At 40.1% G+C, this 25,020-nt stretch overlaps 2 protein-coding genes across 3 annotated transcripts; one reads left to right on the top strand and one right to left on the bottom strand.

The window, feature by feature from the left end:
• The first annotated feature begins 1,439 nt into the window (after nt 1–1,439).
• RBIS (ribosomal biogenesis factor) lies at nt 1,440–9,919 on the top strand. Its single transcript, XM_042463628.1, has 5 exons — nt 1,440–1,560; nt 3,291–3,415; nt 5,711–5,827; nt 6,791–6,896; nt 8,782–9,919. Exons 2-4 carry the CDS (start codon nt 3,302–3,304, stop codon nt 6,857–6,859), a joined length of 300 nt encoding a protein of 99 aa, XP_042319562.1. The 5' UTR covers nt 1,440–1,560; nt 3,291–3,301; the 3' UTR covers nt 6,860–6,896; nt 8,782–9,919.
• Nucleotides 6,917–22,447, bottom strand: E2F5 (E2F transcription factor 5). 2 transcript variants are annotated; one of them, XM_042463626.1, is made up of 9 exons: nt 22,182–22,446; nt 16,423–16,532; nt 14,765–14,926; nt 14,107–14,150; nt 13,019–13,083; nt 11,841–12,099; nt 10,351–10,539; nt 9,791–9,835; nt 6,917–7,662 (listed from the first exon to the last, which is right to left on the bottom strand). In XM_042463626.1, the coding sequence occupies exons 1-9, from the start codon at nt 22,386–22,388 to the stop codon at nt 7,553–7,555; spliced, it is 1,191 nt and encodes a 396-aa protein (XP_042319560.1). In that variant the 5' UTR covers nt 22,389–22,446; the 3' UTR covers nt 6,917–7,552. The 2 variants fall into 2 exon arrangements, with proteins under 2 accessions (XP_042319560.1, XP_042319561.1); XM_042463627.1 differs by lacking the exon at nt 9,791–9,835 and having other exon boundaries at nt 22,182–22,447.
• Between the last annotated feature and the right edge of the window lie 2,573 nt (nt 22,448–25,020).

The raw sequence follows: 25,020 nt of genomic DNA, 5'->3' as shown, positions 1-25,020 counted from the left end.
GGTTTCTTCTACACTGTCGAAATAGTGCAGTTATGTAATACTGCATTATAATCCTGATGACCAAATGTCCTCCTTTTCCAGGATATGGCCTACTACAATTCCCTTCTGTCCAGGAGGAATTTCCAAAATGTCCTCCATTTTGAGCATGACTACAGAAGCTTGAATTTACACGGACAGGAATCTTTTAGCTTTTATTTGGTCATGTCCTCCATTTTGCTTGAATGGCCTACACTTTGCAGTGAGGACAACTGGTAAACTTGATTATAATGGCTTTCTCTGCCAAAGAGCACTGGTGCCTCAGCAGACTATAGAGCCCAGGAATCTGTAGGCTGGAGCCATGGTCATTAAAGTGGTTTCAAACTGCATTATTTCTATAGTGACCTAGAACAAGTCACACTCTCTTAGCCTCAGAGGATGGCAACAGCAAACCTCTGAAGAAACTAGCCAAGAAAACCCTATGAGAGGGTCTCCTTAGGGTCCTCATAAGGAAAATTACTTAGTTGGGAGGCACAAATCCAGGGTGACTAACTGTCCTCCTTTTTCAGGATTTATCCTCGATTTCAACCTTCAGTCCAGGAGAAATTTCCAAAAGGTCCTCCATTTTGTTTGCGCATGACTACAGAAGCATGAATTTACATTGCTTTTAACTTTCTACTGGGTCATGTCCTCCATTTTGAGATGCCTTGTTCTCCTTACAGGACAACACAACAACTCTGGTCCAAAACACACTGCAGAAATAATCCATTTTGAGGCCGGTTCAAGTCAACTGCCCTGGCTTAGTGCTAGGGTATCCTGGGAATTGTAGTTTATTGTGGCACCAGAGCCTTATCATAGAGAAGACTAAACTACAGTTCCCAGAATTCCATAGCACTGAGCCAGGGCAGTTGAAGTAATCTCAAACGGGATTATTTCTGTGGTGTGTTTTGGACCTGTGCTACAGAAATAATCCAGTTTGACGCCGCTTTTAACTGCCACGGCTCAGTGCTACGGAATTCTGGGAACTGTAGTTTTGTGAGACACTCAGCCTTCCCTGTCAGTGAGGACTGCTCCCACAACAAACTAAAGTTCCCAGGATTCCCTAGCACTGAGCCAGGGCAGTTAAAGCGGTCTCAAACTGGATTATTTCTGCAGTGCGGATGCAGCCAAAGATGGGCCCTAGAAACATGAAGCATAAGACCAAAGGCACTGCTGTGTCAAATGTGGACGAACTCGAGACAAAGATATGTAGAGAGAGCACCTTTGAGACTAAGGTGGCATCCACACTGGAGAAATAACCCGGTTTGGCACCGCTTTAACCTATCAGGCTCAAGGCTATGGAATTCTGGGAGTTGGAGTTTGTTGTGGGGCCCAGAGCAGAGCTCATCTTTGAATTATAGCATTCAAAAGGGGGGGGGGGGGGGAGAAGAACCTGGTAACCTAGGCAACCATTCCCCCCTTCCCTATGGGCCAGGCAAGGAAGCCATTCAGGCGCAGCTGGATGACGTAAAAGGTCTGCGCGGGGGGCGCATGTGCTCCAGGTTCAGAGGCTGATGAAAGGAAGGGAGATTCTGGAGCTGGACGGTGGGTATCGCTTATCGTTAAAGGCCACTCTCATAAGGGAATGCTTGCTTATAGAAAAACCATACATGCCCATACAGAATCATTGGGGAACTATTCCCCATGTTTCTCTATGAGCAAGTATTCCCCATTGATTTCCTATGGGCAAGTACTGCCATTTGTTTTAGTATTCTGATTAATGTTTGATCCAAGGCATGGGAAATCTTTTAACTGTTTCCATTTCCTCGTTATCTGGGTTGAATTTGTGTAAATCCTATGTGGCCATCATTTTCGTTTTCTTTAAGTTTAGCATTAGGATTGCCTTTGCACTTGCTTCCTTGACTTTCTTTAGTGATTGTTCCAAGTCTGTGATGCTTTCCAATTGTAGTCTGGTGTTGTCTATGTTTCTTAGGTAGTTGATATTCCTTGCTCCTGTCTTCACTCCATCTTCTGTGTCTAAGCCTGCTCTTCTTTTGATGCATACACGTTGAGCAGATAGGGTGAAAGCATGCAGCCTTGACTGACCCCATTGTTTTAATATGGGTACATTTTATTTGTCGTCTTAAATAGATGTGTCTTAACTGATGTATTTGAACTGATGTTGTTTGTCTGTTAATTGTTGTTCCCCACCTCAATCCATGGGGAGAGTAGAGCAAGAAACAATGCTAGTATAGTGGTGGGGAAGCAGGGCTCTTCCCACTTTGACCAACTCCATTTGGCTTCTTATTTCTTGCAGTAGATGCATCTCCACTGTATTATTTTATTCATTTACATCCCACCTTTTCCCCAATAATGGAGCTCAGGGCGGTTAACAATGTTTTAAGACTAATACAGATTAACAACATTACAATGGTTAAATAAAAATATAAAATATAGGGCTCTTCCTGCTTTGACCAGCTCCATTTGGCTTCTCATCTCCCTCAGAGAGTGCATCTCTACATTGTTGTTGTTATTATTTTATTCATTTACATGCCATCTTTCTCCCAGTAAGAGAAGGAGGCTAATAACATTTAAAAAATAATACAGTTTAAAAACAAAAGTTAAATGAAAATATAGAACAAAAGGGCTCTTCCCCCCTAGACCAGCTCCATTTGGCTTCTCATCTCTCTCAGAGGGTGTATCTCCACTGTATTTTTATTATTATTCATTTATAGCTTGCCTTTCTCCCAATAATTGGACTCAAGGCAGCTAACATTTTAAAAACAATACAAATAAAAAGCAAAAGTTAAATGAATGTATAAAATATAGGGCTTTACACACCGCTTTGAGTCCTGTCACTGAGAGAAAGGTGGGATATAAATTATTATTATTATTATTATTATTATTATTATTAATATTAATAGAAACAGTGTAAATGTACCTTCTGAGGGGGATGAGAAGCCAAATGGAGCTTCTCATCTCCCTCAAGAGGGTACATTTTATATATGCTTTATATAAAATATGAAAATATATTTTATATTTTCATTTAACAGTATTGGATTGTGGCCATTCTATTCTAACATTTGGACAAATTAGACATCTCTGTTTAATACCCTGGTTTTGTGCATCTTTATTTGGGAGTGTGTCTCATTTACTTTATTGTAAGTAAATGAGTGTGTGTAAGACCTAAGATTGTAGCCTTACTTGCAAAACAAAAACAAAAAGACGAGGAGCTTGTGAATATCATTACTTACTGTGTCAACAAAAGCATTATTACTGAATTTTTAAAAATGAACAAACAAAAAGATAAACCAAATAAATGTATTTTTATACAGTATTTTAAGCAATGGGCAAGAACAAGGCAAAAACTCAGAAGCAGAAGAATATATTCCATGTGGCCAACAGAAAAATAACAAAAGCTAAAAGTAAAGCAAAGCCAGTAACAACCAGTTTGAAAAAGGTAAGTATTGTGGGAGATAATTACTGGTATTGTTATGAAATTATGAAATGGAGACTCAGCCATCTCTGTTCTGTAGTGACAAACAACAGTGAAGTTTACTGTATTGTTATGCATCCAGCTACAAGAACAGAACTGTACTGTTTTCTGAAATTCCTTTCTTCTCTCTCTACTGGTTGGTAAATAGCCTTGTTGTGTATAGGGGGCAACTGCACAAGGCAGCACCTAAAAGATGGTTGTTCAGGCGGTGAGGAAGATGTGCTGTAGTACTGCCTAACAGAACTTGTTGGAACCTCTTCCTTATCCAGGATCTTGCTACAGTTAAAACTACTGGAGCTCCATCCCACATTCTTCCTGGTGACCCCTAACTGTAATAAAAAACACTGCTGTGGCACCTTAAAAACTAGCAAATTCACAAATGCTACTGATATAGTAAATCATTAATCATTATGTTGCCACAGGACTTTCTTTTGCAGTCAATGAAATGTATAGAATGGGTATGACATTACGTAAATTATAATATAGTTTGGATATTTGTACTTTGATATTAGGTGGTGTAACTAGGGTCCAAAACACACTGCAGAAATAGTCCAGTTTGAGACCGCTTTAACTGTCCTGGCTCAATGCTAGGGAATCCTGGGAATTGTAGTTTGTTGTGGCACCAGAGCTCTGACAGAAAAGGCTAAATGTCTTACAAAACGACAGTTCCTAGAATTCCCTAGCACTGAGCCAGGGCAGTTGAAGCAGTCTCAGAATGGATTATTTCTGCAGTGTTTTGGATCTAGGAGGGAATAAGAAGATTGAGTGTCAGCTGTAGCATGTTGGAGGTATTTGCCTGAGGGTGGTGATGGGTGGAGCGTGAGAATGAGAGGTGCTGTTGGAATGATGTGGTGAAAAGAAAGAATGGAACAAGTTTTGGAAGAATTAAGGTCCTCTACAGACTGGCATAAAGAGCTGGTGTGGGAGCGTGGGGACCGATTGTCCTGACTCCATCCCCATGCTGCTCACCTGACTAGACGGCAGGTGGCATCACACTGCATCTTTGGTGTGTTTACAGGCACTATACCGAAGAAGTGAAGAACAGTTGCTGTGGCGGCGACTAGGGTGCCCTTTCCATGGCACAAAAAGGAGCACCGCAGAAAGGCAAATTGGGCTGCGGCCCCAATCTAGTGAGGGAAGGACTGGCTGCAGCCTCTCCAGAGGGGTGGTCTGTTCAGCCCCTAATTCCCCAAAGGGATTAATAAAAAGCAAAGTTTTGTCTTTACACCAGAATGAAAAGAGTGCTGTATGAGAAAAGGTCCCAATTATATTACGAAATAATGTGTAGAACTTTGTTCTCAACTTGTGTTGAAGGCATATCTAGTAAATGAAGTTCCCTTCTGCATGTTTACTGTATATATACTAATGTGAATCTCTAACCAGAAAATGAGCCCCCAAAAGGGGCCATATTAAAATCTTTAATTTTTGCCCCAAACCTGCCCTCGACTTATATGCGAGTCCAATTTATACATGACTATATACAGTTATTGTTTGTGATGTTTACTTGCTTTATTTTCTCCCTTCCTCAGACTTGCTCTTCTTTTGTGCTTCTGTAATTTATTGTCCAGCTGAGAGTACCCATGTATGCCTCTCCAAAATAATTGTAGGCTATGAAACCATTACTTGTTTTCATGAAATATGTTTCCTACTTTGTTTTTAGCACCTATTAATCCCAATGGCACTATTCAGCTTTATCATTTCTCTTGCACAGCATAGAAGTGTAGTGTATATAATGGGTACTGGATGTAGAAATTTGCCATGTGTGGCAAGAAAACAAATTTACAGTGGATCTGCTCATAAATCTTTATAACTGGATAGGGATAATTGAAATTGACTCTCAAAACTGAATAAATTAGATATGTAAACAATTCTTCCTCAGCCTAAGAAACAAGCTTAGCTTTTCTGTAAATAATGCTTTTTGTTGTGACCAAGACATTTAATATATGATATTGCTTACCAAACCTTTAAAATGTATTAATATAATTTAATATGTAGGTTATATGATGCATATTTACAGTACTCCAGGCAAAAATGAAAGTCAACAGTTTGTGCATCAATTTTAAAAGATTTTATATTGAAGAAACACACGCAGCGTTCAGCATGAAACATCAGCCTCATTCCCTGTACTTTAGTATTCTTCCTTCGAAGTGATTGAAAAATATGGCTTATTTAATTTAGGTATTTATAGTTATTTTATGGTGGAAATATATTAGCATCTTGAAAAATAAAAGCCTCTGTATTCTCCCCCTTTCTCTGAAGATCAATATTGTGAATGAGGAGAAGGTTAACACAGCAAACAAAGTATTCACTGAAGTTCAGAAAGAAGTTAGACAACTGTCAAAGGCTATTCTGTCAGACTCTTCAAAGATGAATGAGGTAACAAAATTATGTTTCTTTATACATCACTCCCTTTGATCTGTGTCTTTAATTTTTAAATTGATATACCCAGAATTTTAAAGCATAGGGCATTCCTCCTGTAATTTATTTAGATTAGTTAAGTTTGACAATAGAAAAGTAATAGTAAAGGGAGGTAAATTAACTAACCGCAAATTTTGTTGGAGGAAAAGGGAGGTTCTGATAGTATTGATAATAACTTCACCTTTGGCTAGAAGGCTTCCTAGTTAAAAACTGCATTCCTACAAGCTGGATGTTGGCAAAGAGAGTATTCTAAATGTGAAGTCAAAGGCTTTCATGGCCAGCATCCATGGTTTTTTGTGGGTTTTTCGGGCTATGTAGCCATGTTCTAGAAGATTTTCTCCCTGACGTTTCACCAGCATTTGTGGCTGGCATCTCTCTGAAGATGCCAGCCACAGATGCTAGTGAAACGTCAGGAAGAAAATCTTCTAGAACATGGCCACATAGCCCGAAAAACCCACAAAAAACCACAGTATTCTAATGTTTCAGGATAGCAATTAAAACAAGTCAGAATAATAGTATTGCTCTCTCATATATATATATACACACACGCACACACACACACATATACAGTGTGCCCGCGTCATACGCGGGCACTCTATAAGCAGCTTTTAGCATATGCTGAAAGCCACACAGGAACGCATGGGGAACAAGGAGTGGCATGTCCCATTGGGATTGGGATTAATAAGGTGCAAGCCTGTGGCGTGTACCACTGCACTACTACACCACCGCATGCACAAGCCCCATTCACTTAAATGGGGCTTGAGCATGTGCGGAAATTGCTTTACACTTCATCCGTCTGAAATGTCTGTAGTAAGTGTATTCAGGAACAAGACTGTTTCACTGTGATACATACACTAGTTCATTCAACAGCAAAGATATTTAAATTAATAGAATACTTAACTCTATGTTTTCCCCTTTCAGATTCCAAAGGCTCTGGAAGCTGAACCAGCTAATGTGGATGCTGCTGCTAACTTACTATCTCAGTTGTAGCACAAAATAATGTATCTTCAACAAAGTCACATATATGGTATATCAGCAAACAACAACTCTTTGTATATTTTTTTATTTTAAAGATCTTGTTAATGTACAAGCATTGGCACTCCTTATTACAAAAAGTGCTTTCCTAAATCTAGGAACATGGAATGTCCAAGTGTAAAAAAGGAAAAAAGAAACTTAAAGTGCTGTTTAAAAAGGCACTCCACAAAAATGTTGGTTTTCACTGACGAAAATGGAGCAGTCTTTAATAAATGCCCTTCATTTTACAATTGGCAGTGGACATTTCAGACACAAGTCCAATGTTTTAGAAAGAGTGTTCTCATGGGACAAGATTTGAATGAATGCAGCAACCTTTCTGAACTGGGATGTTTGGATATTATTATTAAAGCATAGATGGGAGAATTCAGAAACCTTGGAAATTTGTGGTCAGTAAAGTACAATACCGTATTGTACTGCAACTGTATTAAGATCCTGTAACAACTCAATGCCACCCCACCCTTTGTATTAAAAGGCCATGTTTGTTTTTCTAGGTGTACCATTTGTTCACAATAAGAGAAATATGTACACCCAGTGTTGAATTACAGAAGTTTTACATTAATTATTTTAAATACACTACTTGCATTATGAAATTAAGTGTACAATATTACATAGTTAGAGGTAGATGAGGCAATCTGGCTGCTTCAAATCTTAATAGTTCAGTATCTGCACATCAAAGAGATCACAAACTCCTTCATTATCATCCAGGTTGAAGTTGTAGTCATCTCCAGGAGTAGGAGAAAGCCTTAAGAGAGGAAAAACTGTAGAAAAAAATCTTAATTTAATACCTGTTCATGCATTTCATACTTGCTGGATTTACTCTATTTTTTAAACTTGAAATCCAGGATCCAGCAGCTGAAGCCAGATGCAGAAGTAATATACAGTACGCCCGCATCATACACTGGCGCATCTTACATGGCTTCCAGCATACACTGGAAGCCACACCAGAAGAAGCAACGGTCCGCGTGCCGCCATGTGCCACAAGCCCCATTCACTTGAATGGGGCTTGAGCATCCATGTTTTTTCCCTTACGTGTAGGGTCCGGAACGGATCCCCCATGTAAGGGGAGGGTGGACTGTACTTAGAATTAAATGCAAAAGCCCAGAATTCATTCAAGCACAGGTTAAGACAAAAAATTAGTTTCTGGTACCAGAACTGCACTGAGTTCACAGCCTTTTTTGTTTATCACAATCTTTCATCATTTAAGCAAAAGGAAAAGGTAGTATTGTTACAACTGCTAAGAAACTGGGAGCCAAAAACCCTTGTTGACTAGCTGAAGTGTGTGAAGAAGGTCTGGAAACTGTCTCCTAAGAGGAGCAGCTGAGGGAGCTGAATATGTTTAGCCTGGGGAAGAGAAGGTTAAGGACTGCCATGAGAACCATGGTTAAATATATGAAGAGATAACATATTGAGGATGGAGCCAGCTTATTTTCTGCTGATCCAGAGACTAGGACATGAAGCAATCGTTTCAACCACAGGAAAATATTCCACCTAAATGTAAGGAAGAACTTCCTGGCAGTAAGAGCCATTTGACAGTGGAACACACTGCCTCAAAGAGTGGTAGTCTCCTTCTTTAGTTTTTTAAACAGAAGTTGGATGGCCGTCTGTCAGGAGTACTTCAATTTGTGTGCATTCCTGTTTGGCAGGGAGTTGGACTGGATGGCCCTTGTGGTCTCTTCCACCTTTATGATTCTTCCTGGGTCAACATACTGGAATAAGGACTGGTGGCTCTGCACAGTCAAATAAACTGTGTGCCATATAATACCAAATATTTTAACTGGGAGTGTTTATATAAAATGTTAAGTAACAAAAATGGGTTTAAATATACTACCAAAAACATTTTTTTCAACCATTAATATGTGTTTTTCCTCCCTCTCCAGGTATAAAGTGGAAGAGACAGCATATAAAGCTGGAAATTACTTTGGGTGTTTGTGTAACACAAAATGTGGTAATCAGCAAGCAAGTGAGAGAGAGATTATTGTTGAAGACAAAAAACACTTCCACACATATTGTGGCTATAAGCTCACAAGCAGCAGGCCAGATCATTTTCCATGCTAAATAGATGAACCAAAATTGTGGGGTGTTGTAACAAAGCACTAATAACAGGTATCTCTAAAGCAGCCTTCCTCAACCTGGTGGAACCCAGTACTACACTTTTGTTATCTCCAGGCAGTTTAGCACCAGGTTGAGAATGTTCTAAAATGAAATTCCAATTTAGTGTGCATAACCCCCCAATATAAATGATATAGGCCCAAAACACACTGCAGAAATAATCCAGTTTGAGACTGCTTTAACTGTCCTGGCTCAATGCTAAGGAATTCTGGGAACTGTAGTTTTGTGACACATTTAGCCTTCACTGTCAGAAAGCGCTGGTACCACAATTCCCAGGATTCTCTTGCATTGAGCCAAGGCAGTTAAACTGGTCTCAAACTGAATTATTTCTGCAGTGTGTTTTAGATCATAATTTAACATTCTTGTCTTTTTTTCCTGGGAAACAGGAATTCATAAGTAGTTGTTGAATTTGTTTGCTATAGACAGAGTGAACTTGTGATCTGATTATGATTCTACTGAATAGGGGTGACATAGTAATCAATATTTAGGATGTTTCCATTAAGCTACAGCATTAAGTGTATACTGAGTTGGGTTCAGTTTTAGGCTTGTGCAACCAGCTGCTGGAAAAAGACTGCTACACCTGTTCCCTGAAAATAATACAAAGAAGGTTGGGAGAATTTGCTCATTGTGATGTACTTGTAAAATCAGAAGCCACCTTCATAAACGTCTATTGCATCCAGGGCACTGTACATTTTGGGGGGGGAGGGAGACAACTAATGTTTGAAGTAGATATAGATTCTACTTTGTTAAAAACAACTACAATGAAAACAAACGTACCATCAGAAGACATCAGTTCATCAATTATATCACTGTTAATTATGCCTAGGAATAAAAATGCACATTTGTAATTTCAATAAGATCAAACTGCCTTAATAATTCAGGAATAAAAGTTCTCACATTTAACTAGCTCTTGCAGTTCACTAAGTAAATGTTTAAACTGTTTAGTTACTTAAGGTTCCTGAACCTTTTTCCTGGACTTCAGATATTTCACAGAGAGTGTTCTGTTGTATACTTCCAGAGAAAACTGCTTCCCACTTGACATTATGTTCTTAAGTTAAGCATTTGGAATACAAAACAAACTTCAGTAATGAAGAGCATTAGTGAATTACCAAAACCAGAGCCTCTCATAAGGGGCAGCCTGTGGACAATGAGGTTCTTAAAGGCATTTTTACCATAAAACATACTTGGCATGTGACAGCTATAGGTAAAAAGATTTGCCTTCAGAAATGTAGCCAATGTCAAGACCCCATTAAACAGCAGTATTTTCCTTTTCACATTCCTGAGCATTGCCGTCCCTTCCCAACCTTAAAATTAGAATTTAAAAAGATGTTCTTTACCTCCAGGCTCATCCATCTTTGCTATGTCAAATGTGTTTGGTTTGAGAATACTATTAACATCCAGCGGAATTAATGGCTGGCAGGTATTTGAGCTAGGTGTGGTTTCTGTCACAAGGCTGTCATACAGCTCAGAATCTGGAATGCTGGCATAGAGAGTCTCTGGAGTTGGGATGTCTTGTAGACTGATGTCTGTAACAGTAGGAAAGTTCACATTAGAAACACATGCGGTTTCAGCACAATCAACTAAAATTAATATGGGATGAGCAATCCTGTTATGATACAGTCAAGGAAGAAGAAATAATAAATATTACATCAGAGAATTCAATGAAAAGCCACACTCAAATATATGAAGTCCAGCATTTTGTTTACAGAGGCCAACTACAAGTCCAAAGCACACTTCCAAGCGCCAATCATTCTGGACAGCCACATTTTCTACTCTACAGTTCCTGGACCATGTTTAAAGCCAGCCACATGAAGAGTGTTGAAGTAATACAGTAAGAGATAACTTGTGTGTTTGATAGCTGATGCCAAAAACTAATACCATGCATTTGTTTCTGATGATGGTGGGGGTCAGTAAAAAAATCAAAATGTTTGTATTTTCAACTGAAAGATTCTATTTACTTCAAAAGCCGATTAATACTTGAATAATGTTGCTAGATTAAAGAGACACATATGAGCTCTAGTTATGTTCAAATGGACATATTTCAACTAATCTAAGATGCATGAATCCCTTTGCCAATCAGGTTGGGAAGCCATTTTTTTAAAAAAAAATCGTAATTATAGCTTCTTGGGTCTAAGCTGGGAAGCTATGGTTTAAGGTCTGTGATTTAAGGTCCTCAGTTATCCTGGCAGTCTGAATAATAGTTTGATAGTCAACAGTGTACTTCTAGCCAGAAAACATTTAAGACCCTAAGTAAATGATGCATTAGATGTAAGTGTCACCTCAAATGATTGATACATTTGATTCTAGTTTGACCTTTCTACTCCTTGCTACCATAAAGGCATAACATATGTTTAGGAAAGACGAGTCACTGTATATTCAGTATGATTTCACACTGTACCAGTATCAGGCTTTATTTCCAAGTCCTTTGAGCACACATCATTTCTAGTCACCGTGATATACTTAGGAATCCCTGAAAACTCTAATAGTGATAAAATCAAAGTACTACCATGTTTCCCAGAAAATCAGACATACCCATAAAATAAGATGTAGCAGGATTTCTAATAATAAGCATTTGAGCAATATGAGCCATACCCCAAAACTAAGACATAGTGATAGGTGTGGCTATGCAGCATACCAGCGCGGAGTGGTAAAGAAGACTGCTACTGTGTTTCTCCCAAAATAAGATATCCCCTGAAAATAAGCTATAGTGTGTCTTTTTGAGGAAAAATAAATATAAGACAGTGTCTTATTTTCGGGAAAACACGGTATATACTATGATCTACTTTCATCCATTTAATTACTGTTTGGAAAAGGAGTTTTTGCCTACCTGTTGGCATATCTCTGACTGGTGTCTGTAACAGGGATTGTTCCTGATTGGAGGCTCCAGATACTTGTGATATCTGAGGCTCTGCATTAGTTTTAGAGGGAGTCAATGGAACAGTAGGTTGAGATGGAGGATGTAGGAGGTCATCTGGTGGAGGTACAGGAAAAACCACTGGCCTGGAGGAAGTGGACTCTTTATTTATGAGCAATACATGAATAGGCCCTGAATTACTCTTTAGATTGATCTGGTATTTCTTTTGTCCCTTGAGAAAAATACAGGGCAGATAAAAAAGTTACAAACTGAATTAGTTATGGATGTTGAATTAGAAATTAAACTACATGAAAGTCATGTATCAGATCACACAGAGAATATTTAGGTGTTGTATCCCCCCCCATTCCCATGAAACCCTCATGCTTCTGTAAAGGAGTGTGAATTTTAACAGAAATACAAAATACGAATATGGTGAAAAAGTGTGAACAGGATTTTTTCAAGCCACAATACCCACCAAATAAGGTGGGAAAAAATCAACAATGTAAGACTTCTACCCAACACTACTGCCCTATTACCATACCCACATTTTTGCATTTCTATTATCATTCACCTTCCCCTTCCTCACTCACTAGTATATATGTCCATCCACAGAAGCTTCACTCAGTTTGTCTGATGAACTGGACCGTGGTTCACAAAAGCTTATGGTAGAAATGTTTTTCTCAGCCTTAAAATGTTATGTAATTCCTTTATATCTTTCTTTTTATGATAAAACAGAATATTCCCCTGCTGTGTGTGTGTTTTAATGTATTTTTTTACTATCAAGAAAATAGATATTTAAACCAAATTAGTGCTATTTTTCAATTAATGGGAACTACTAAGTATTATAAAACAATACATTTTCCAATATTGTAAACAAATTTCCCAAATAAAACACACAAAGTCAAAACATAATGCATCTGCCATGGCTCAGTGCTATGGCATTTGCAGTTTTGTGAGATATTTAGTCTCCTCTATCAGAGAGTTCTGGTGCCACAATGAACTGCAAATCCCAAGATTTGATAGGATGGAGCCATGACAGTTAAAGGTGGGTCAAACTGCATTAATTCTGCAGTGTGGCAACAGGCAAGCTTGCTGCTTGGAACCAAAGTCTTGTGAGGTCTAATCAGATTAAAAGAGCTGTTTATACATACCACATGAGGTACAGGAACTTCCAGTTGTGTGCCAGAAGGTGCCTGAATTGCTAGCAGTGTATCCCCTAATCATGAATTGTCAAGTGTTAATTTGTGCACATTTCTGAATGTTATAAAATCAATTCGGCACATGTGCATCAGCTTGAAATCCCATACATTTTCATGCACTTCACAAAAGATCTAACTAAATTTAATCAGCTTAAATATGTGGAACAGAGACCATGATACTCCTACACTTTCTTCCCACATTTCTTCTAGGAGTGTAGGGTGATACTCTAAAGAGAGTTTCCATGACTGAGAAAAAGTGGTCGAATTCACATAGTGAGCTTTCATAGATGGAATGATTTAGTTTAATCATATTTAATAACACCTGAATGCAAATATGAGGATTTTGCTATATCCTGGAAAAAGGTGTGACTGTGGTCAACACTATATTCCATAAACAAGGCATGAATTTTATAAGAGAGAAAAACCCTTTTTGTTATGTAACTTCAAGTCATTTCTGATTTATAATCCTAATATAAAATTGTCATGGGGTTTTCTTGTCAGGGTGTATTCCCAGGGGGTTTGCCATTGCTTTCCTCTAAGGCAGGAAGTGTGTGATCTGACCAAGACATCAATTGGGTTTCCTTAGCCAAGCAGGGATCTAAACCCTGGTCTCCCAGAGTTCTAGTTTGACACTCAAAACACATTCATTTTCCTGAAGAAACCCACTTTGTCCTGATTTAGCCACTTCACTTTTCTGTATTCTGTCAGCTTTATTCTACACAGAGATGTAAATTTCTAGAATTCTGAAACCATGAAAAAGTCCACCACCCATGTCCCAGAAAAACAAGAAATGTTTGGAAAAATAGGAAAATGTAGTATTAGCATCCCTTGCAGGTTGAAACTCAGTTTGTTATTTTAGGACTAGAACATGTGTTATGTGTACTTTGATTTGGAATACAATTGGTATGTATGGTAGATATACTAAATGGCCAACACAGCTACCCCTGCACGTTTTCTGAAATGTAATTATAAAGTACAGTCAACATCACAGGTTCCCCCCAGTACTATTTGTAAAGTTACCATATTTTCTATCAACTTACCATTGAAGCAATCACAAATGTCTTCATGGGTGATGTATGAAAAAGTGGAAAAATGTCAAGGATTTTTTTTTCTTCAAAATACACTGATAAAACAACATTAGATACTTTTGGGGAGAGGATGGAAATTTGAGAATTTTGTTTGAATATTTTGTCTGGCACAGACTAGAGTAGTGGTTGGAAGCACATAGTTAAAAATAATAGGGCTGACTTAAAATCTGCCTTTGACAATAACTTACTAGGACATTCTTAGTTGAGAATAAACCTCAAGTAAAGATGCTATTGTATGAGTTCAAGACCCTTCTATTTTGATAAGGCAAGGGGTTCTCAAATTGGCTTGACCCAGCTTCTCAAGTTCACTCAACCCAGAAAGACTGTCCTTCTGGAAGCTGCATTTGAGTGGCCTTATGGATCAGCACATGATGTCCAGGCTGCTGCAGTGGGTGAGTTTCTGGAAGGAATCAATACAAATTGGAGCCCTGCTTCCCACTGCTGCAATTGTACCTTTGGATCCAAGCTACTGAACAGTGCTAGACATACTCCTTTGGAAACATGTATAGGATTGGGCATCTAATCAGTGATGAACTACCAGTGTGAATTACCAAAGAAACATTGCAATCATTCCATTCTCAAGAATTACAACATGCTTTTTAAAGGATATTGTTTATTTGTAGAATCTTCCTTAACATTTTTTATGCTTTGCTGTAACCACAATTTCTGCTGATCTAACTCTTTTTCTTTTAGTTCTAGATCTTCAATTTCTGCTTCAAGGTATCTCAACCTGTCCACAATCTCTTTTGTATTACAGCCAGCACCCACACCTCTTAAAAGAGAACAACAACAAAAAATTAACTATAAGGTGGGCAAAGGTAGTAAAAAAAAACCCATAGTAGTAGAGATTTGGAAATCTTTTAAGCAGTATTAATTTAATCTATGCTTGGAAATAGAAATGCAAGTTTCAGGCCAAACCAAAACATATTTTTAGTGGAGGAAAATAATGGAGTAAGTGATCACTGTGATTGGGGTATATTCACGTTCATTTCCCCTAAATAAAGTGTCTCATGGGTCAGCATAAAATGGCAGAGATCCTACATTGAACAGGTGGAGTGTATCCCCCCACCCCCACAGGCACACTTATTTTCTCCTTCACCCAAATCCCGTCAAACCTCAGTAACAGCTCCTGTTGCTGCTGTTTACTGGAGGGGTGGCAGGCGGGCAGGCAGGCACTTCAGATAATGCAAAATCTGTTTGTCCTGCCTTGGAGGGGAGATGAAACCTCCTTTTCCTTCCTCTGGTAGCCTAAAGCAGCCACATCATTGTTTGAATTGTCCCACCCACTACTCCCAATGTTAAGCATTACCAGTGGTCGTTCCTGAGATTTGACATCTGTCAGAGGGAGCTTTTTCCTAAGGGCTTGAAAAATTGCTCCCTGCATTCTGTCCCAAAAGAGACATAAGCTACATTTACACATGTGTATAAACTACACTTACACATGTGTGTCAATTACAGGATACTGCCAAATGACTGTTTGATTTTACAAAAAAAAAACAAAAACAAAAACAAAAACAAAAACACCACCTTAAAGGCAGAATATTATTTGTCCTTTGCTTCTATTATTCTAAGAGAATACCAGATAGAATATTCTCCTTTAGTGCTGCTGCCTTGTCTGATTGTTTCTTTAACGGTAGCAACAATGCAGAACAATGGTCAAAAATAATGAGTTTTTTCTCCATATGTCTAGCCTTATGCAAATATTTAATTTCTATGATAATACAGCCTGAAGTCTTGAAGTGAATTTCCTGAACCGAAATTTCCTAAAGTAAAAGCAGACTGTACACAGAAGGTAAAGCAATGTAACAGCCTTGTGGGTCAATCCTGGCCCCTGAAGGAATTTTATCTGTTCCAGGCAATTTTAATTAATGTGTGATTTGAAGAAAAACGGAAGAAAGGAGGGAATGTTTTAAGAGATGTATAGGATGCTCTTCAACTCTGCAACCTTGGGCCATGGCTCACTGGCACAACACACACATTGCATGTAAAAGGCCCCAACCATCTCCAGGTAGAAGCAGCAAAAGTGTCTGTCTGAAATTGTATAAGTCAGTGTCAACCCTACTGAGCTAGACAGACCAATGGACTAATTCCAATGAATATAGAGGGTTTGCATTTCTACCAAATAGAATTCCAATCTCTGCCAAACTGTCTGATGAACACTGCTGTAGAGTATACAGAAAGTGATTATCACTGATAATTAAAATATTAAATCTTATAAACGAAAACCATCATCTGAAACATTTGTGTAAAAAAACCTGTTTCTCTTACTTCCACTGGATGCTGTTTTTTGACTTTTTTTCAATGAGATCTATCCCTTCCAAAACATTGGTGATATCATAGATCCGCCTCTTCTGTCTTACAGCAAGTGTATCAGCAGCCTGGTAAGAGAACAGAGACAAAGAACAATGAATGCAAATGAAGGGCAAAGGGGGAGGCTCATTAGATAGTTCAGTGAATCTACAAGTCTCCGAGGGAATATTCATCACAAGACTAAAAGGGTAAATCGTCAAACTGTCACAGTCACAGATGTGCAATTAGATGCCTTGGACCACTCTTTCTGTCTTTGGGAGAGGGACAGCCACCTTAGGAATGACCTCCTCAAAACATGCCTCTAGAATTTCCCACATGAGAAAGAGTTCTTTCAAAGTTATCCATGCATGAGTCAACTCCATGGGGAGTGTAGAGAGGGAGGGGATAGAGTTGAAAAGATGGCTCTTTTCAACAAAATGCAGGGAAAATGCCATTTTCTTTAAAATATTAGATATAGAATATAAGGATGACAAATCACAGTAGTAAACGAAGATAAGCTTCTCTCCATCTTTTAATTGAAGTGTAATTTAATGTGGAGTTGCTATGCTACCAAAACATAACTGACAATGATTAAGATAGAATTTCTGTAAATTAACACCAGCAAGAGTGAAAATTATAGATATTATGTGTCTGTGGGAGAGAATGACATAGGAGGAAAGTTGGTAAAATCCAAAGACGCTAGAGTATGCTCTAGTACCTATTGTCTCTTGATGCTAAATACAACAGCAAAAGGAGACTGAATGAAGTTTAACCTGCAAGTAAGAGCCAACGTGATCAGCAGTCTAAGCTCTGAGCTTCAAATTTTTGTGTTGGCATAGGCCCAATGCCTTTGTAGGATCATTCTGCATGATTCTGTATCACACACACACCAGTGACAACACAATGTGAAAGACTGCTTTTGCTTCACATACCCCAAGACCATTTTGGTTATTCTCTATCCCAGGGGGACATACACATAACGTCTGGCAAACTACCCCAGACAATAAATAAGCAATAGAAATTTGGGTGATAGGTTTTTTCATCCCTTAAATATGTTTCAACTTTACACTGATGCAGCAATCTTAAGATATATTCATGCCTAAACTCAGATACATTTCAATACAAATACTGAAATGAATCCAATAGTCCCCTCCACACATATTTCAACTGCATCTAGTTTAAAGCTCAAGGCACAACTCAAATCAAAACTCCAACGTTACATCATGTCATTTCCAGGTTAGCTCCTATGACTAAAATCCAGAGGAAAGGGTTTATCAACAGCACAGTAAGGATATCCATACAGTGACTGTTTTTAGAATTGCTGTACTCTGCGATCAGCATTTGCATTTCAAACTCAGATATGTTTCTGGCATTGTTTGCAGTTGTAATTTTAAAAAGAATCAGCATTTCAACAGACTCCCTAACAGATACTGTACTTCACTTTGTTCAGTAACTACACAGCTGTTTATTTTATTCTACTGGTTCAAAATAAATGTTGATCATAAAGTAGGGGCATTCCAAAGTTTGCCAGAAAACTTCAGGGCAGGTAGTAGCAAAATATACTGATTACTCGTTATCTGATAAATCAGAGGCAGGCAAGAATGGTTTTAGTGTTGCATGCAGTCTTCTTGCTAGCAAGTGACCAATTCAGAGCTCCAGAAAGACCAGTCCATTTTTCTCCTAGCAGCCTAATGGGTGGGGAGGAAGGAGGAGGAAAAGAGGAGTGTATAAGATAGAAAAGAAAAAAAAGAACAGCCTTGCACATTTTTGGCTCTGGCTCTACCTCCTATTAGTACATAATCCCTAACAGATTATCCCCAAAGGAACGTGGCCCTCTAAGGCTTACTTGGCTATATCCTTGGCAACTATCACAATATTCCTGGCTGATCAAAAGCATCCAGGCACAAATCACCCAGTGCTGCAAATATCTGCTTTCCTATGCATGCTGCCTCACATTTTTTCTAAAACAGGTTTGCCTACCAGTATTGTACTGTTTGTTGTCCCAAAATACTGATTAAGGAAAGTACACTTCACACTGGCAATGTGATACATGCATTTTCCCCTCTTAAAAATTATACTGGTGCAGCCACATTCTTCTGTTACAATATATGCATATTTTTGTACAGTGAGTGTGGCTCTGCATGTAAGAAAACTATAATGATCCATTTAATGAATGTCAATAAATCAACTTTGCTACTGTATCATATATCCTCCCACTCTTCTCAACTGTACAAATACACACAATGTTTATGCAATCACAACAATGTAAATGCCACTGTAGTAAATAGTAGTGAATCCCACAAAGTTGACACCCAAGAGTTGATAGTAGACATTAAGTACACTGTTCAGAACATTCTAATCAGGATGAATGATGTGACTTAAGTTTTGGGAATCCCCACACAAAGGAGAATGACTTATTCACACCAATGCAGTTACCTGATACACAGCAAGCTAAAAAAACCCTGACTTTAGTCTGAAAGGAGGAAGTTTAGACCTGAATAGAGTAATAAACCTCCAAGACAGGGATTGGTAAACTTTGGGCCTTCCCAAGTTTTGTACTTCAGCTCCTCAAAGCTCCAGGTAGCAGGGCCAATACTAAGAGATGTGGTCCAAAGTATATTTCCACCCCTGATCTAAGTGTTGATCGAACCCTTAGCCAGCCAAAAAAATATCTGCGTATCTCGCTCCCAACATATATGTATGTAATATGACCAGTCCACTAATTTTGCACACATCTCTACATTCCCATTTTTAAAGGAGAAAACTTACACGCTTTGGGTTAAATCTGGACTAAGTTATTTGTCATTATAATTTATGGGTCTTTTGTCATGAATAATGTGTCACAGTGACTGGGGAAAATGGGTCTATATGGGCCTTACAGAATCTTCAGCTGGTTAAATATGAATCAGCCCTTGTGTGTGTATTGTGTTGTGTGCTTTCAAGTTGTTTCTGACCTATGATGACCCTAAGTCAGGGTTTTCACAGGGTTTTCTTGGCAAGTTTCTTCAGATGAGATTTACCACTGGCATCAACCCTTAGGGGAAAGTAAAGAGAATTTTAGTATAAATGTCAACTGAGTAATAAAAATATCCTTCCTAGTGTAAATGCAGAAGATTGACTTAGTTGCAAGAGTTCGGTCTAATGGGTTAATCTTAGCCATATTTATTTGGATACAATCTCCACTGAACTCAGAAGGGCTTATTTCTGGATAAGTCTGGGCAGCCATCTCAACTGAAGACTTTCTTGGAAACAACAACAGAACAATTGCAAATCAGATCATCCATGGATTATCAATATTTAATAGCCATGATAAGTCTTTATAATCTTTACCTAGTACAGTGCTACCTCGGGTTACGAAATTAATTCATTCCGCCACTCCGTTCGTAACCCGAGTAATTTCGCAACCCGAAAAGGCTTTCCGTTAGCGCTGGAAAGCCGCTAGCCGCGCTTTGTGTTTGAATTTCGTGCCGAAAAAAATTTCGTAACCCGAAAAAAACATTGTATCCCGGAACAGTTTTTTCCAATCTAACTTTTTCGTATCCCGGAAATTTCGTAACGCGATCAATTCGTATCCCGGGGTACCACTGTAGAGCAGAAGTGGAAATCATGCAGCCATCTGGATGATGCAGAACTTCAATTCCCAGAACAGCCAAGGGTTAAGAGTGCTGAGAACTGCAGTCCAACAACATCTGGAGGATGGCATGTTGTAGAGCTACAGAACGGCTTTGGGATGAGTTCAGTTATTATTCTAATTTGACAAATCATAAAACAGATGCTCCAGGCCACTAAAAGCAAACAGAAGAATTTCAACTCCAGGACTGAAGCAGGCTGCCGAAATGTCGCTACAGCTTAGAAACACAGAACTGGAAGAGTCCAAAAAGGTCAGGTAGTCCAACCCATCCTGCAGCAGAAAAACCTGTCACTGCTGCATCACAATAGCCAGTCATCCACCCTTAAAAACCCCTTAACAGAGCACAGTCCACTGTCTTTTGGTTTTTTAAATAAAATGGTGCTGCCACACTCTAATTTGAACCTTTCCAAGGTGATGAAGGAATAGCCCCAAACACAAGTCATCTTGCACACATCCTAGGAAGCCATGGTAGAAAAACCAAGACTCGACAAATTACACCTGCCTCTGATGTATCTATCATCTCCATCTCTGCACACTGCATACACTACTCCTGCCCTCTACCTCCTGCACCTATAAATTGTGTGATCAATGGAACACCGTTTACAGCAAACACACACCTCTCTACAATTCATGTATTTGGCCTTTTTAAAGAAGGGTTCTCAAGCAACCTTCCCAGAGGACATTTTCATCTTCTGCCCCCAGACTTTGGAATGACCTGCCAGAAGACATACGACACCTGAAAACGCTGAGTGCGTTTAAAACAGCATGAAAGACACATCTCTTCTGGCAGGCCTACCCAGTCAATTTTAAATCTTGACTTTTTATTTTGTGTATGTGTTCTTATAGGTATATTTTAAATGGGTTTTTAGTACTATATTTTAACAGTGGGTTGAAGTGCTTTTCATTCTGTTTTGTATTTTAAAGAGTCAAGAAGAGGTAGGAAAGACATACAGATGATGATGATTCTTCAACTTACAAATATCTGATCCATCACCATAAGCCACATTAGCTGGGGCACATGGAAGTTACGGTCCAAAACATCTTATCGACTTTTCTTCCTTCCTCCCTATCCACCTTCCACCCTCCCTCCTTCCTTCCTTTTATCCTACCTACCTAGCTTCCTTACCTACTTCCTCCCTCCCTTCCTACTTACCTGCCCCCTTTCCTACCCCTCCCTTCCCACCTTCCTCCTCCTTCCTTCCTTATCTATCTTTACCCTTCTTCCATCTCTCTCTTCCCATCTACCTACATACTTACTTACATGCATACATACGTATCCTTCTACATCCCTCCCTCCCTTGTTACCTACTTACCTACCTATCTTCCCTCCTATCTCCCTTCTTACTTCCCCCTCCCTTTCTACTTACTTACCTCCTTTCCTCCCCATCTCCCTTCCCACCTTCCTACTTATCTCCTTCCCTCCCTCCCTCTTTACCTACTTGCCTTCCTTGTTTCTTACCTACCTACCTTCCATTCTCTCCTCCCTCTCCTCCCACTTTCCTACATACCTCCCTCCCTATCTGCCACCCTCCCTACTTACCTTCCTTCCTTCCTTTCTCCCTATCTACCCACCTCCCTCCCTTAGCAAGTAGGAAGCAATTGTAAGTACATTTCTGTACCACTGATCAGTGCACTTAAGCACTCCCTAAGTGGCTTACAAAGTGTAAGCTAACTGCCCCCAACAATCTGGGTACTCATTTTAGTGACCTCTGAAGGACGCAAGCTTGAGTTGAGTTTGAGCCCTTGGCTGGAATTGAACTCACAACCTTCTGGTTTGTGAGGGAATGGCTGCAGTACAGGCATTTGACCACTGCGCCTCCAGGGCTCCTCCCTCCCTCCCTATCTATCCATTCACCCATCTCCCTTCCTCCCTGCTTCTCTCCTCATCCTTCTCTTCCTACCTACCACCTCTTTCCCTCCCTTCCCATCTACCTCCTTCCTCCCTCTCTCCATGCCTTCCTTCCTCCCTCTCTTATCAAATCATAGAGTCGGAAGAGACCCCAAGGGCCGTCCAGTCCAGCCCCATTCTGCCATGCAGGAACTCTCCGTCAAAGCAGAGATCCAGTGTGAAACGGGTCCTTCCTGCCTCCCTGCAAAGGGCACTCACCGCCTTGAGGTCGAGCACGCCGTCCTTGGCCTCCTGCAGCAGAGACACGAACTTGGCCGTCAGGAGGCCCAGGCTCTTCTCGTGGCGGCTGCTATTGCTGCTGCTCCCGCCTCCTCCTCCTCCTCCCTCCAGGGCGACGCTGCTAGTGCTGCTGCTGCTGCTGCTGCTGCTGGAGACCGACTCTAGCGCCGTGGCTACGGCCGCCATGCTGCCTCCCCCGCCCGCCTCTTCCTTCCCTTCAGAGGCCGGCTGTTGCGAGGAGAGAGAGAGAGAGAGGAAGTGACGCCGCTGTCGCTGCCCCCCTCGACGCCTCCTTCGCTGTTGCTGGGAGACAACGCTTTTTCTGTAGGGAAGGCCCCAGCCAACAACGTCTTTTCCCTCAGGGCCTGCCCTAAGCTGCATCCACACTCGGGAAATAACCCGCTTTGGCAGCGCTTTAACTCTTTGTCTGGCTCTTTGCTATGGAATTCTGGGAGTTGGAGTTTGTTGTGGGCCCACAACAAACTCCAACTCCCAGAATTCCATAGCAGTATCCTCCATTTTGTGTTGCTTTCCCTTCCCTCTGCTGTATTAAGACACCTGGTCACTCCACATGTCCTACATTTTAGCCTTCTGTCCAAGAGGAATTTCAAAATGTCCTCCATTTTAAGCAGGACTGCATGCATTTACATTGAAGTGAATGTTTTGTTTAATCAAATGGCTGACATTTTGTGCTGCCTTGTCCTCCTTTGCGGTTAGAGGACACCTGGTCACCCTGCGCAGGTGGGGTGTGCTTTTGAGGAGGCAGAGTGTATTGGCTTGTATGCAGGAAATATCATAAAAAGCCTGCGTTGTATGTCTTCATTTCCAATTTATAGTAACCCACAACAAGGGGGGTTCTTGGCAATATTTGTCCAGAGGTTTGCCATTGCATTCCCTTGAGGCTGAGAGAGTGTGATGTTCCCAAGTGAGTTTCAAAGTGGATGGCAAATTGGCAATGGCAAACCCTCTCTGAAGAAACTTGCCAAGAAAACCCTATCATAGTGTAAGGGTTTGATAAACCTCCTCCCTCTCTCACAGCTCTTCCTTTGGCTGAGTTCACCCCCCTCTCCTCCTTTCTCTCCTCTCCCCATTTTCCTTCTCTCAGCCTCAGCACATAATAAGAATAATGATAAGCAAGCTTTGGTATCAATGCTTGGTAGTGTATAAAAGTTAATATGTTCATCTAAAAATATATGCATAGTTTGGAAGGAGGCCTTCACAGGGGAGGATGGGATGCAAAAGGGAGTCAGAGATGCCCAAGGTCCTTGGCTCCCCGGGAGAACAAAGAAGCCTCATAGTAGACTGATAAGGAAAGTCTGGTTATAGAAACGAAAGTTACCTTCTGTTTGTTGGAATGTCAAAATGCTATAAAAGCTTTGCTCCTTGTTTTGGTCGGGGACACAGCTTGGTGAATGATTCCCCTGTGTTCTTTTGCATGCAAATAAAGGCCATCTTGGATCATGGACCTAGTTTGTTTGTTTCTCCTGTTTTGGTACCTTAACAATAGGTTTGGGTAACGCATGAACCAGTTGGCTTTGCCTTATGGCAATCCTATGTTGGGCTGCAGATGCCCATAATCCCAGTTCGTTTGTCATGCTGCTTGAGACTGATGGACATTGGTGTTTTAACAGCTGGGGTGTCCCAAGATTCCCCATCCAGCTCTGGAAAAGCCTTAAAAGAAGTTGCCACACCACTATTGGTGCCACCCACCACAGCTGCCCCTAGAGATTCTCCACTGTTGGAAGTTTGCTGTTTCATAGAACATCAGTATCAGAGCCAGCATGGTTTAGTGGTTTTAGTGTTGGGCTACAACTCTGGAGAGTCATATGCTCTCAGCCTCTGGAAGGCAATTTCAAACCTCCTCTGAACAAACCTTGCCAAGAAAAGCCCATAAGTCACCATAAGTCAGAAAAGGGAAAAGCACACGGCAACCACCACCACCCTCCCCTCTGCTATAAAGATGTAGATGTTTGATATCTTAAAGCAGCATGGATAAAGGTTTCCAATACTTCCCAAGGAACAGGGTTAATAAAATGCATTACTAACAGGCAGCAGAACCAACACCACTATAAAGGCAGCTGGCAGATACGAAACAGTCTCTTTGAGAAGAGAGGCTCTCCTGTTTCAAACCTCCAGATTTTTTTTAACTATAGCTACTTATGGGCCCTGGGCAATACAGTGAATAGTAAGGGATTATGGAAGTTGCAGTCCAAAAAAGTCTTATCTGGAGACTATTAGCACATACCAGGTATGACCCTGTGGTGCACATGCCCATAAGTGTGGCTCACAGGCACATGTGCCTTTTCCAAGGGTGTGGAAATGGAAAGGAATTTCAAGCAGGCATCAGTCGTCCATAAAGTGAGTGACGGTGAAGGAAATGCAGATTTGTAATTACAAAGCGTAATAAAAAAACATTGTTCAGAGCCAAGAAAAGTACATACACTGGTGCCTCGGGATACGAAATGATCGGCTTACGAAATTTCCGGGATACGAAAAAGTTGGATTGGAAAAAACTGTTTCGGGTTACGAAATATTTTTCGGGTTACGAAATTCATTTCGGCACGAAATTCAAATGCTATAGGCTTTCCAGTGCTAACGGAAAGCCTTTTCGGGTTACGAAATTTTCGGGTTACAAAAGGAATGGCGGAACGAATTAATTTCGTAACCCGAGGTAGCAGTGTATCAATTTCCCCCTAAAATTAGAATCTTTACAAAACGATGATGTAGCTAACTAACATTTGCTACATTTAAGAGAAGTGAGGAGAAGAATCTCTAAAATGGAAGTGCTTCTGATACAAGCCTTCAGAAACAAAAGTTA

The sequence above is a fragment of the Sceloporus undulatus genome, chromosome 4, assembly GCF_019175285.1.
Source record: "Sceloporus undulatus isolate JIND9_A2432 ecotype Alabama chromosome 4, SceUnd_v1.1, whole genome shotgun sequence".
In the NCBI taxonomy this organism is placed as follows: Eukaryota; Metazoa; Chordata; class Lepidosauria; order Squamata; family Phrynosomatidae; genus Sceloporus; species Sceloporus undulatus.
The sequence above is the reverse complement of the archived record's forward strand: the minus strand, read 5'-3'. Positions and strand labels throughout refer to the sequence as shown.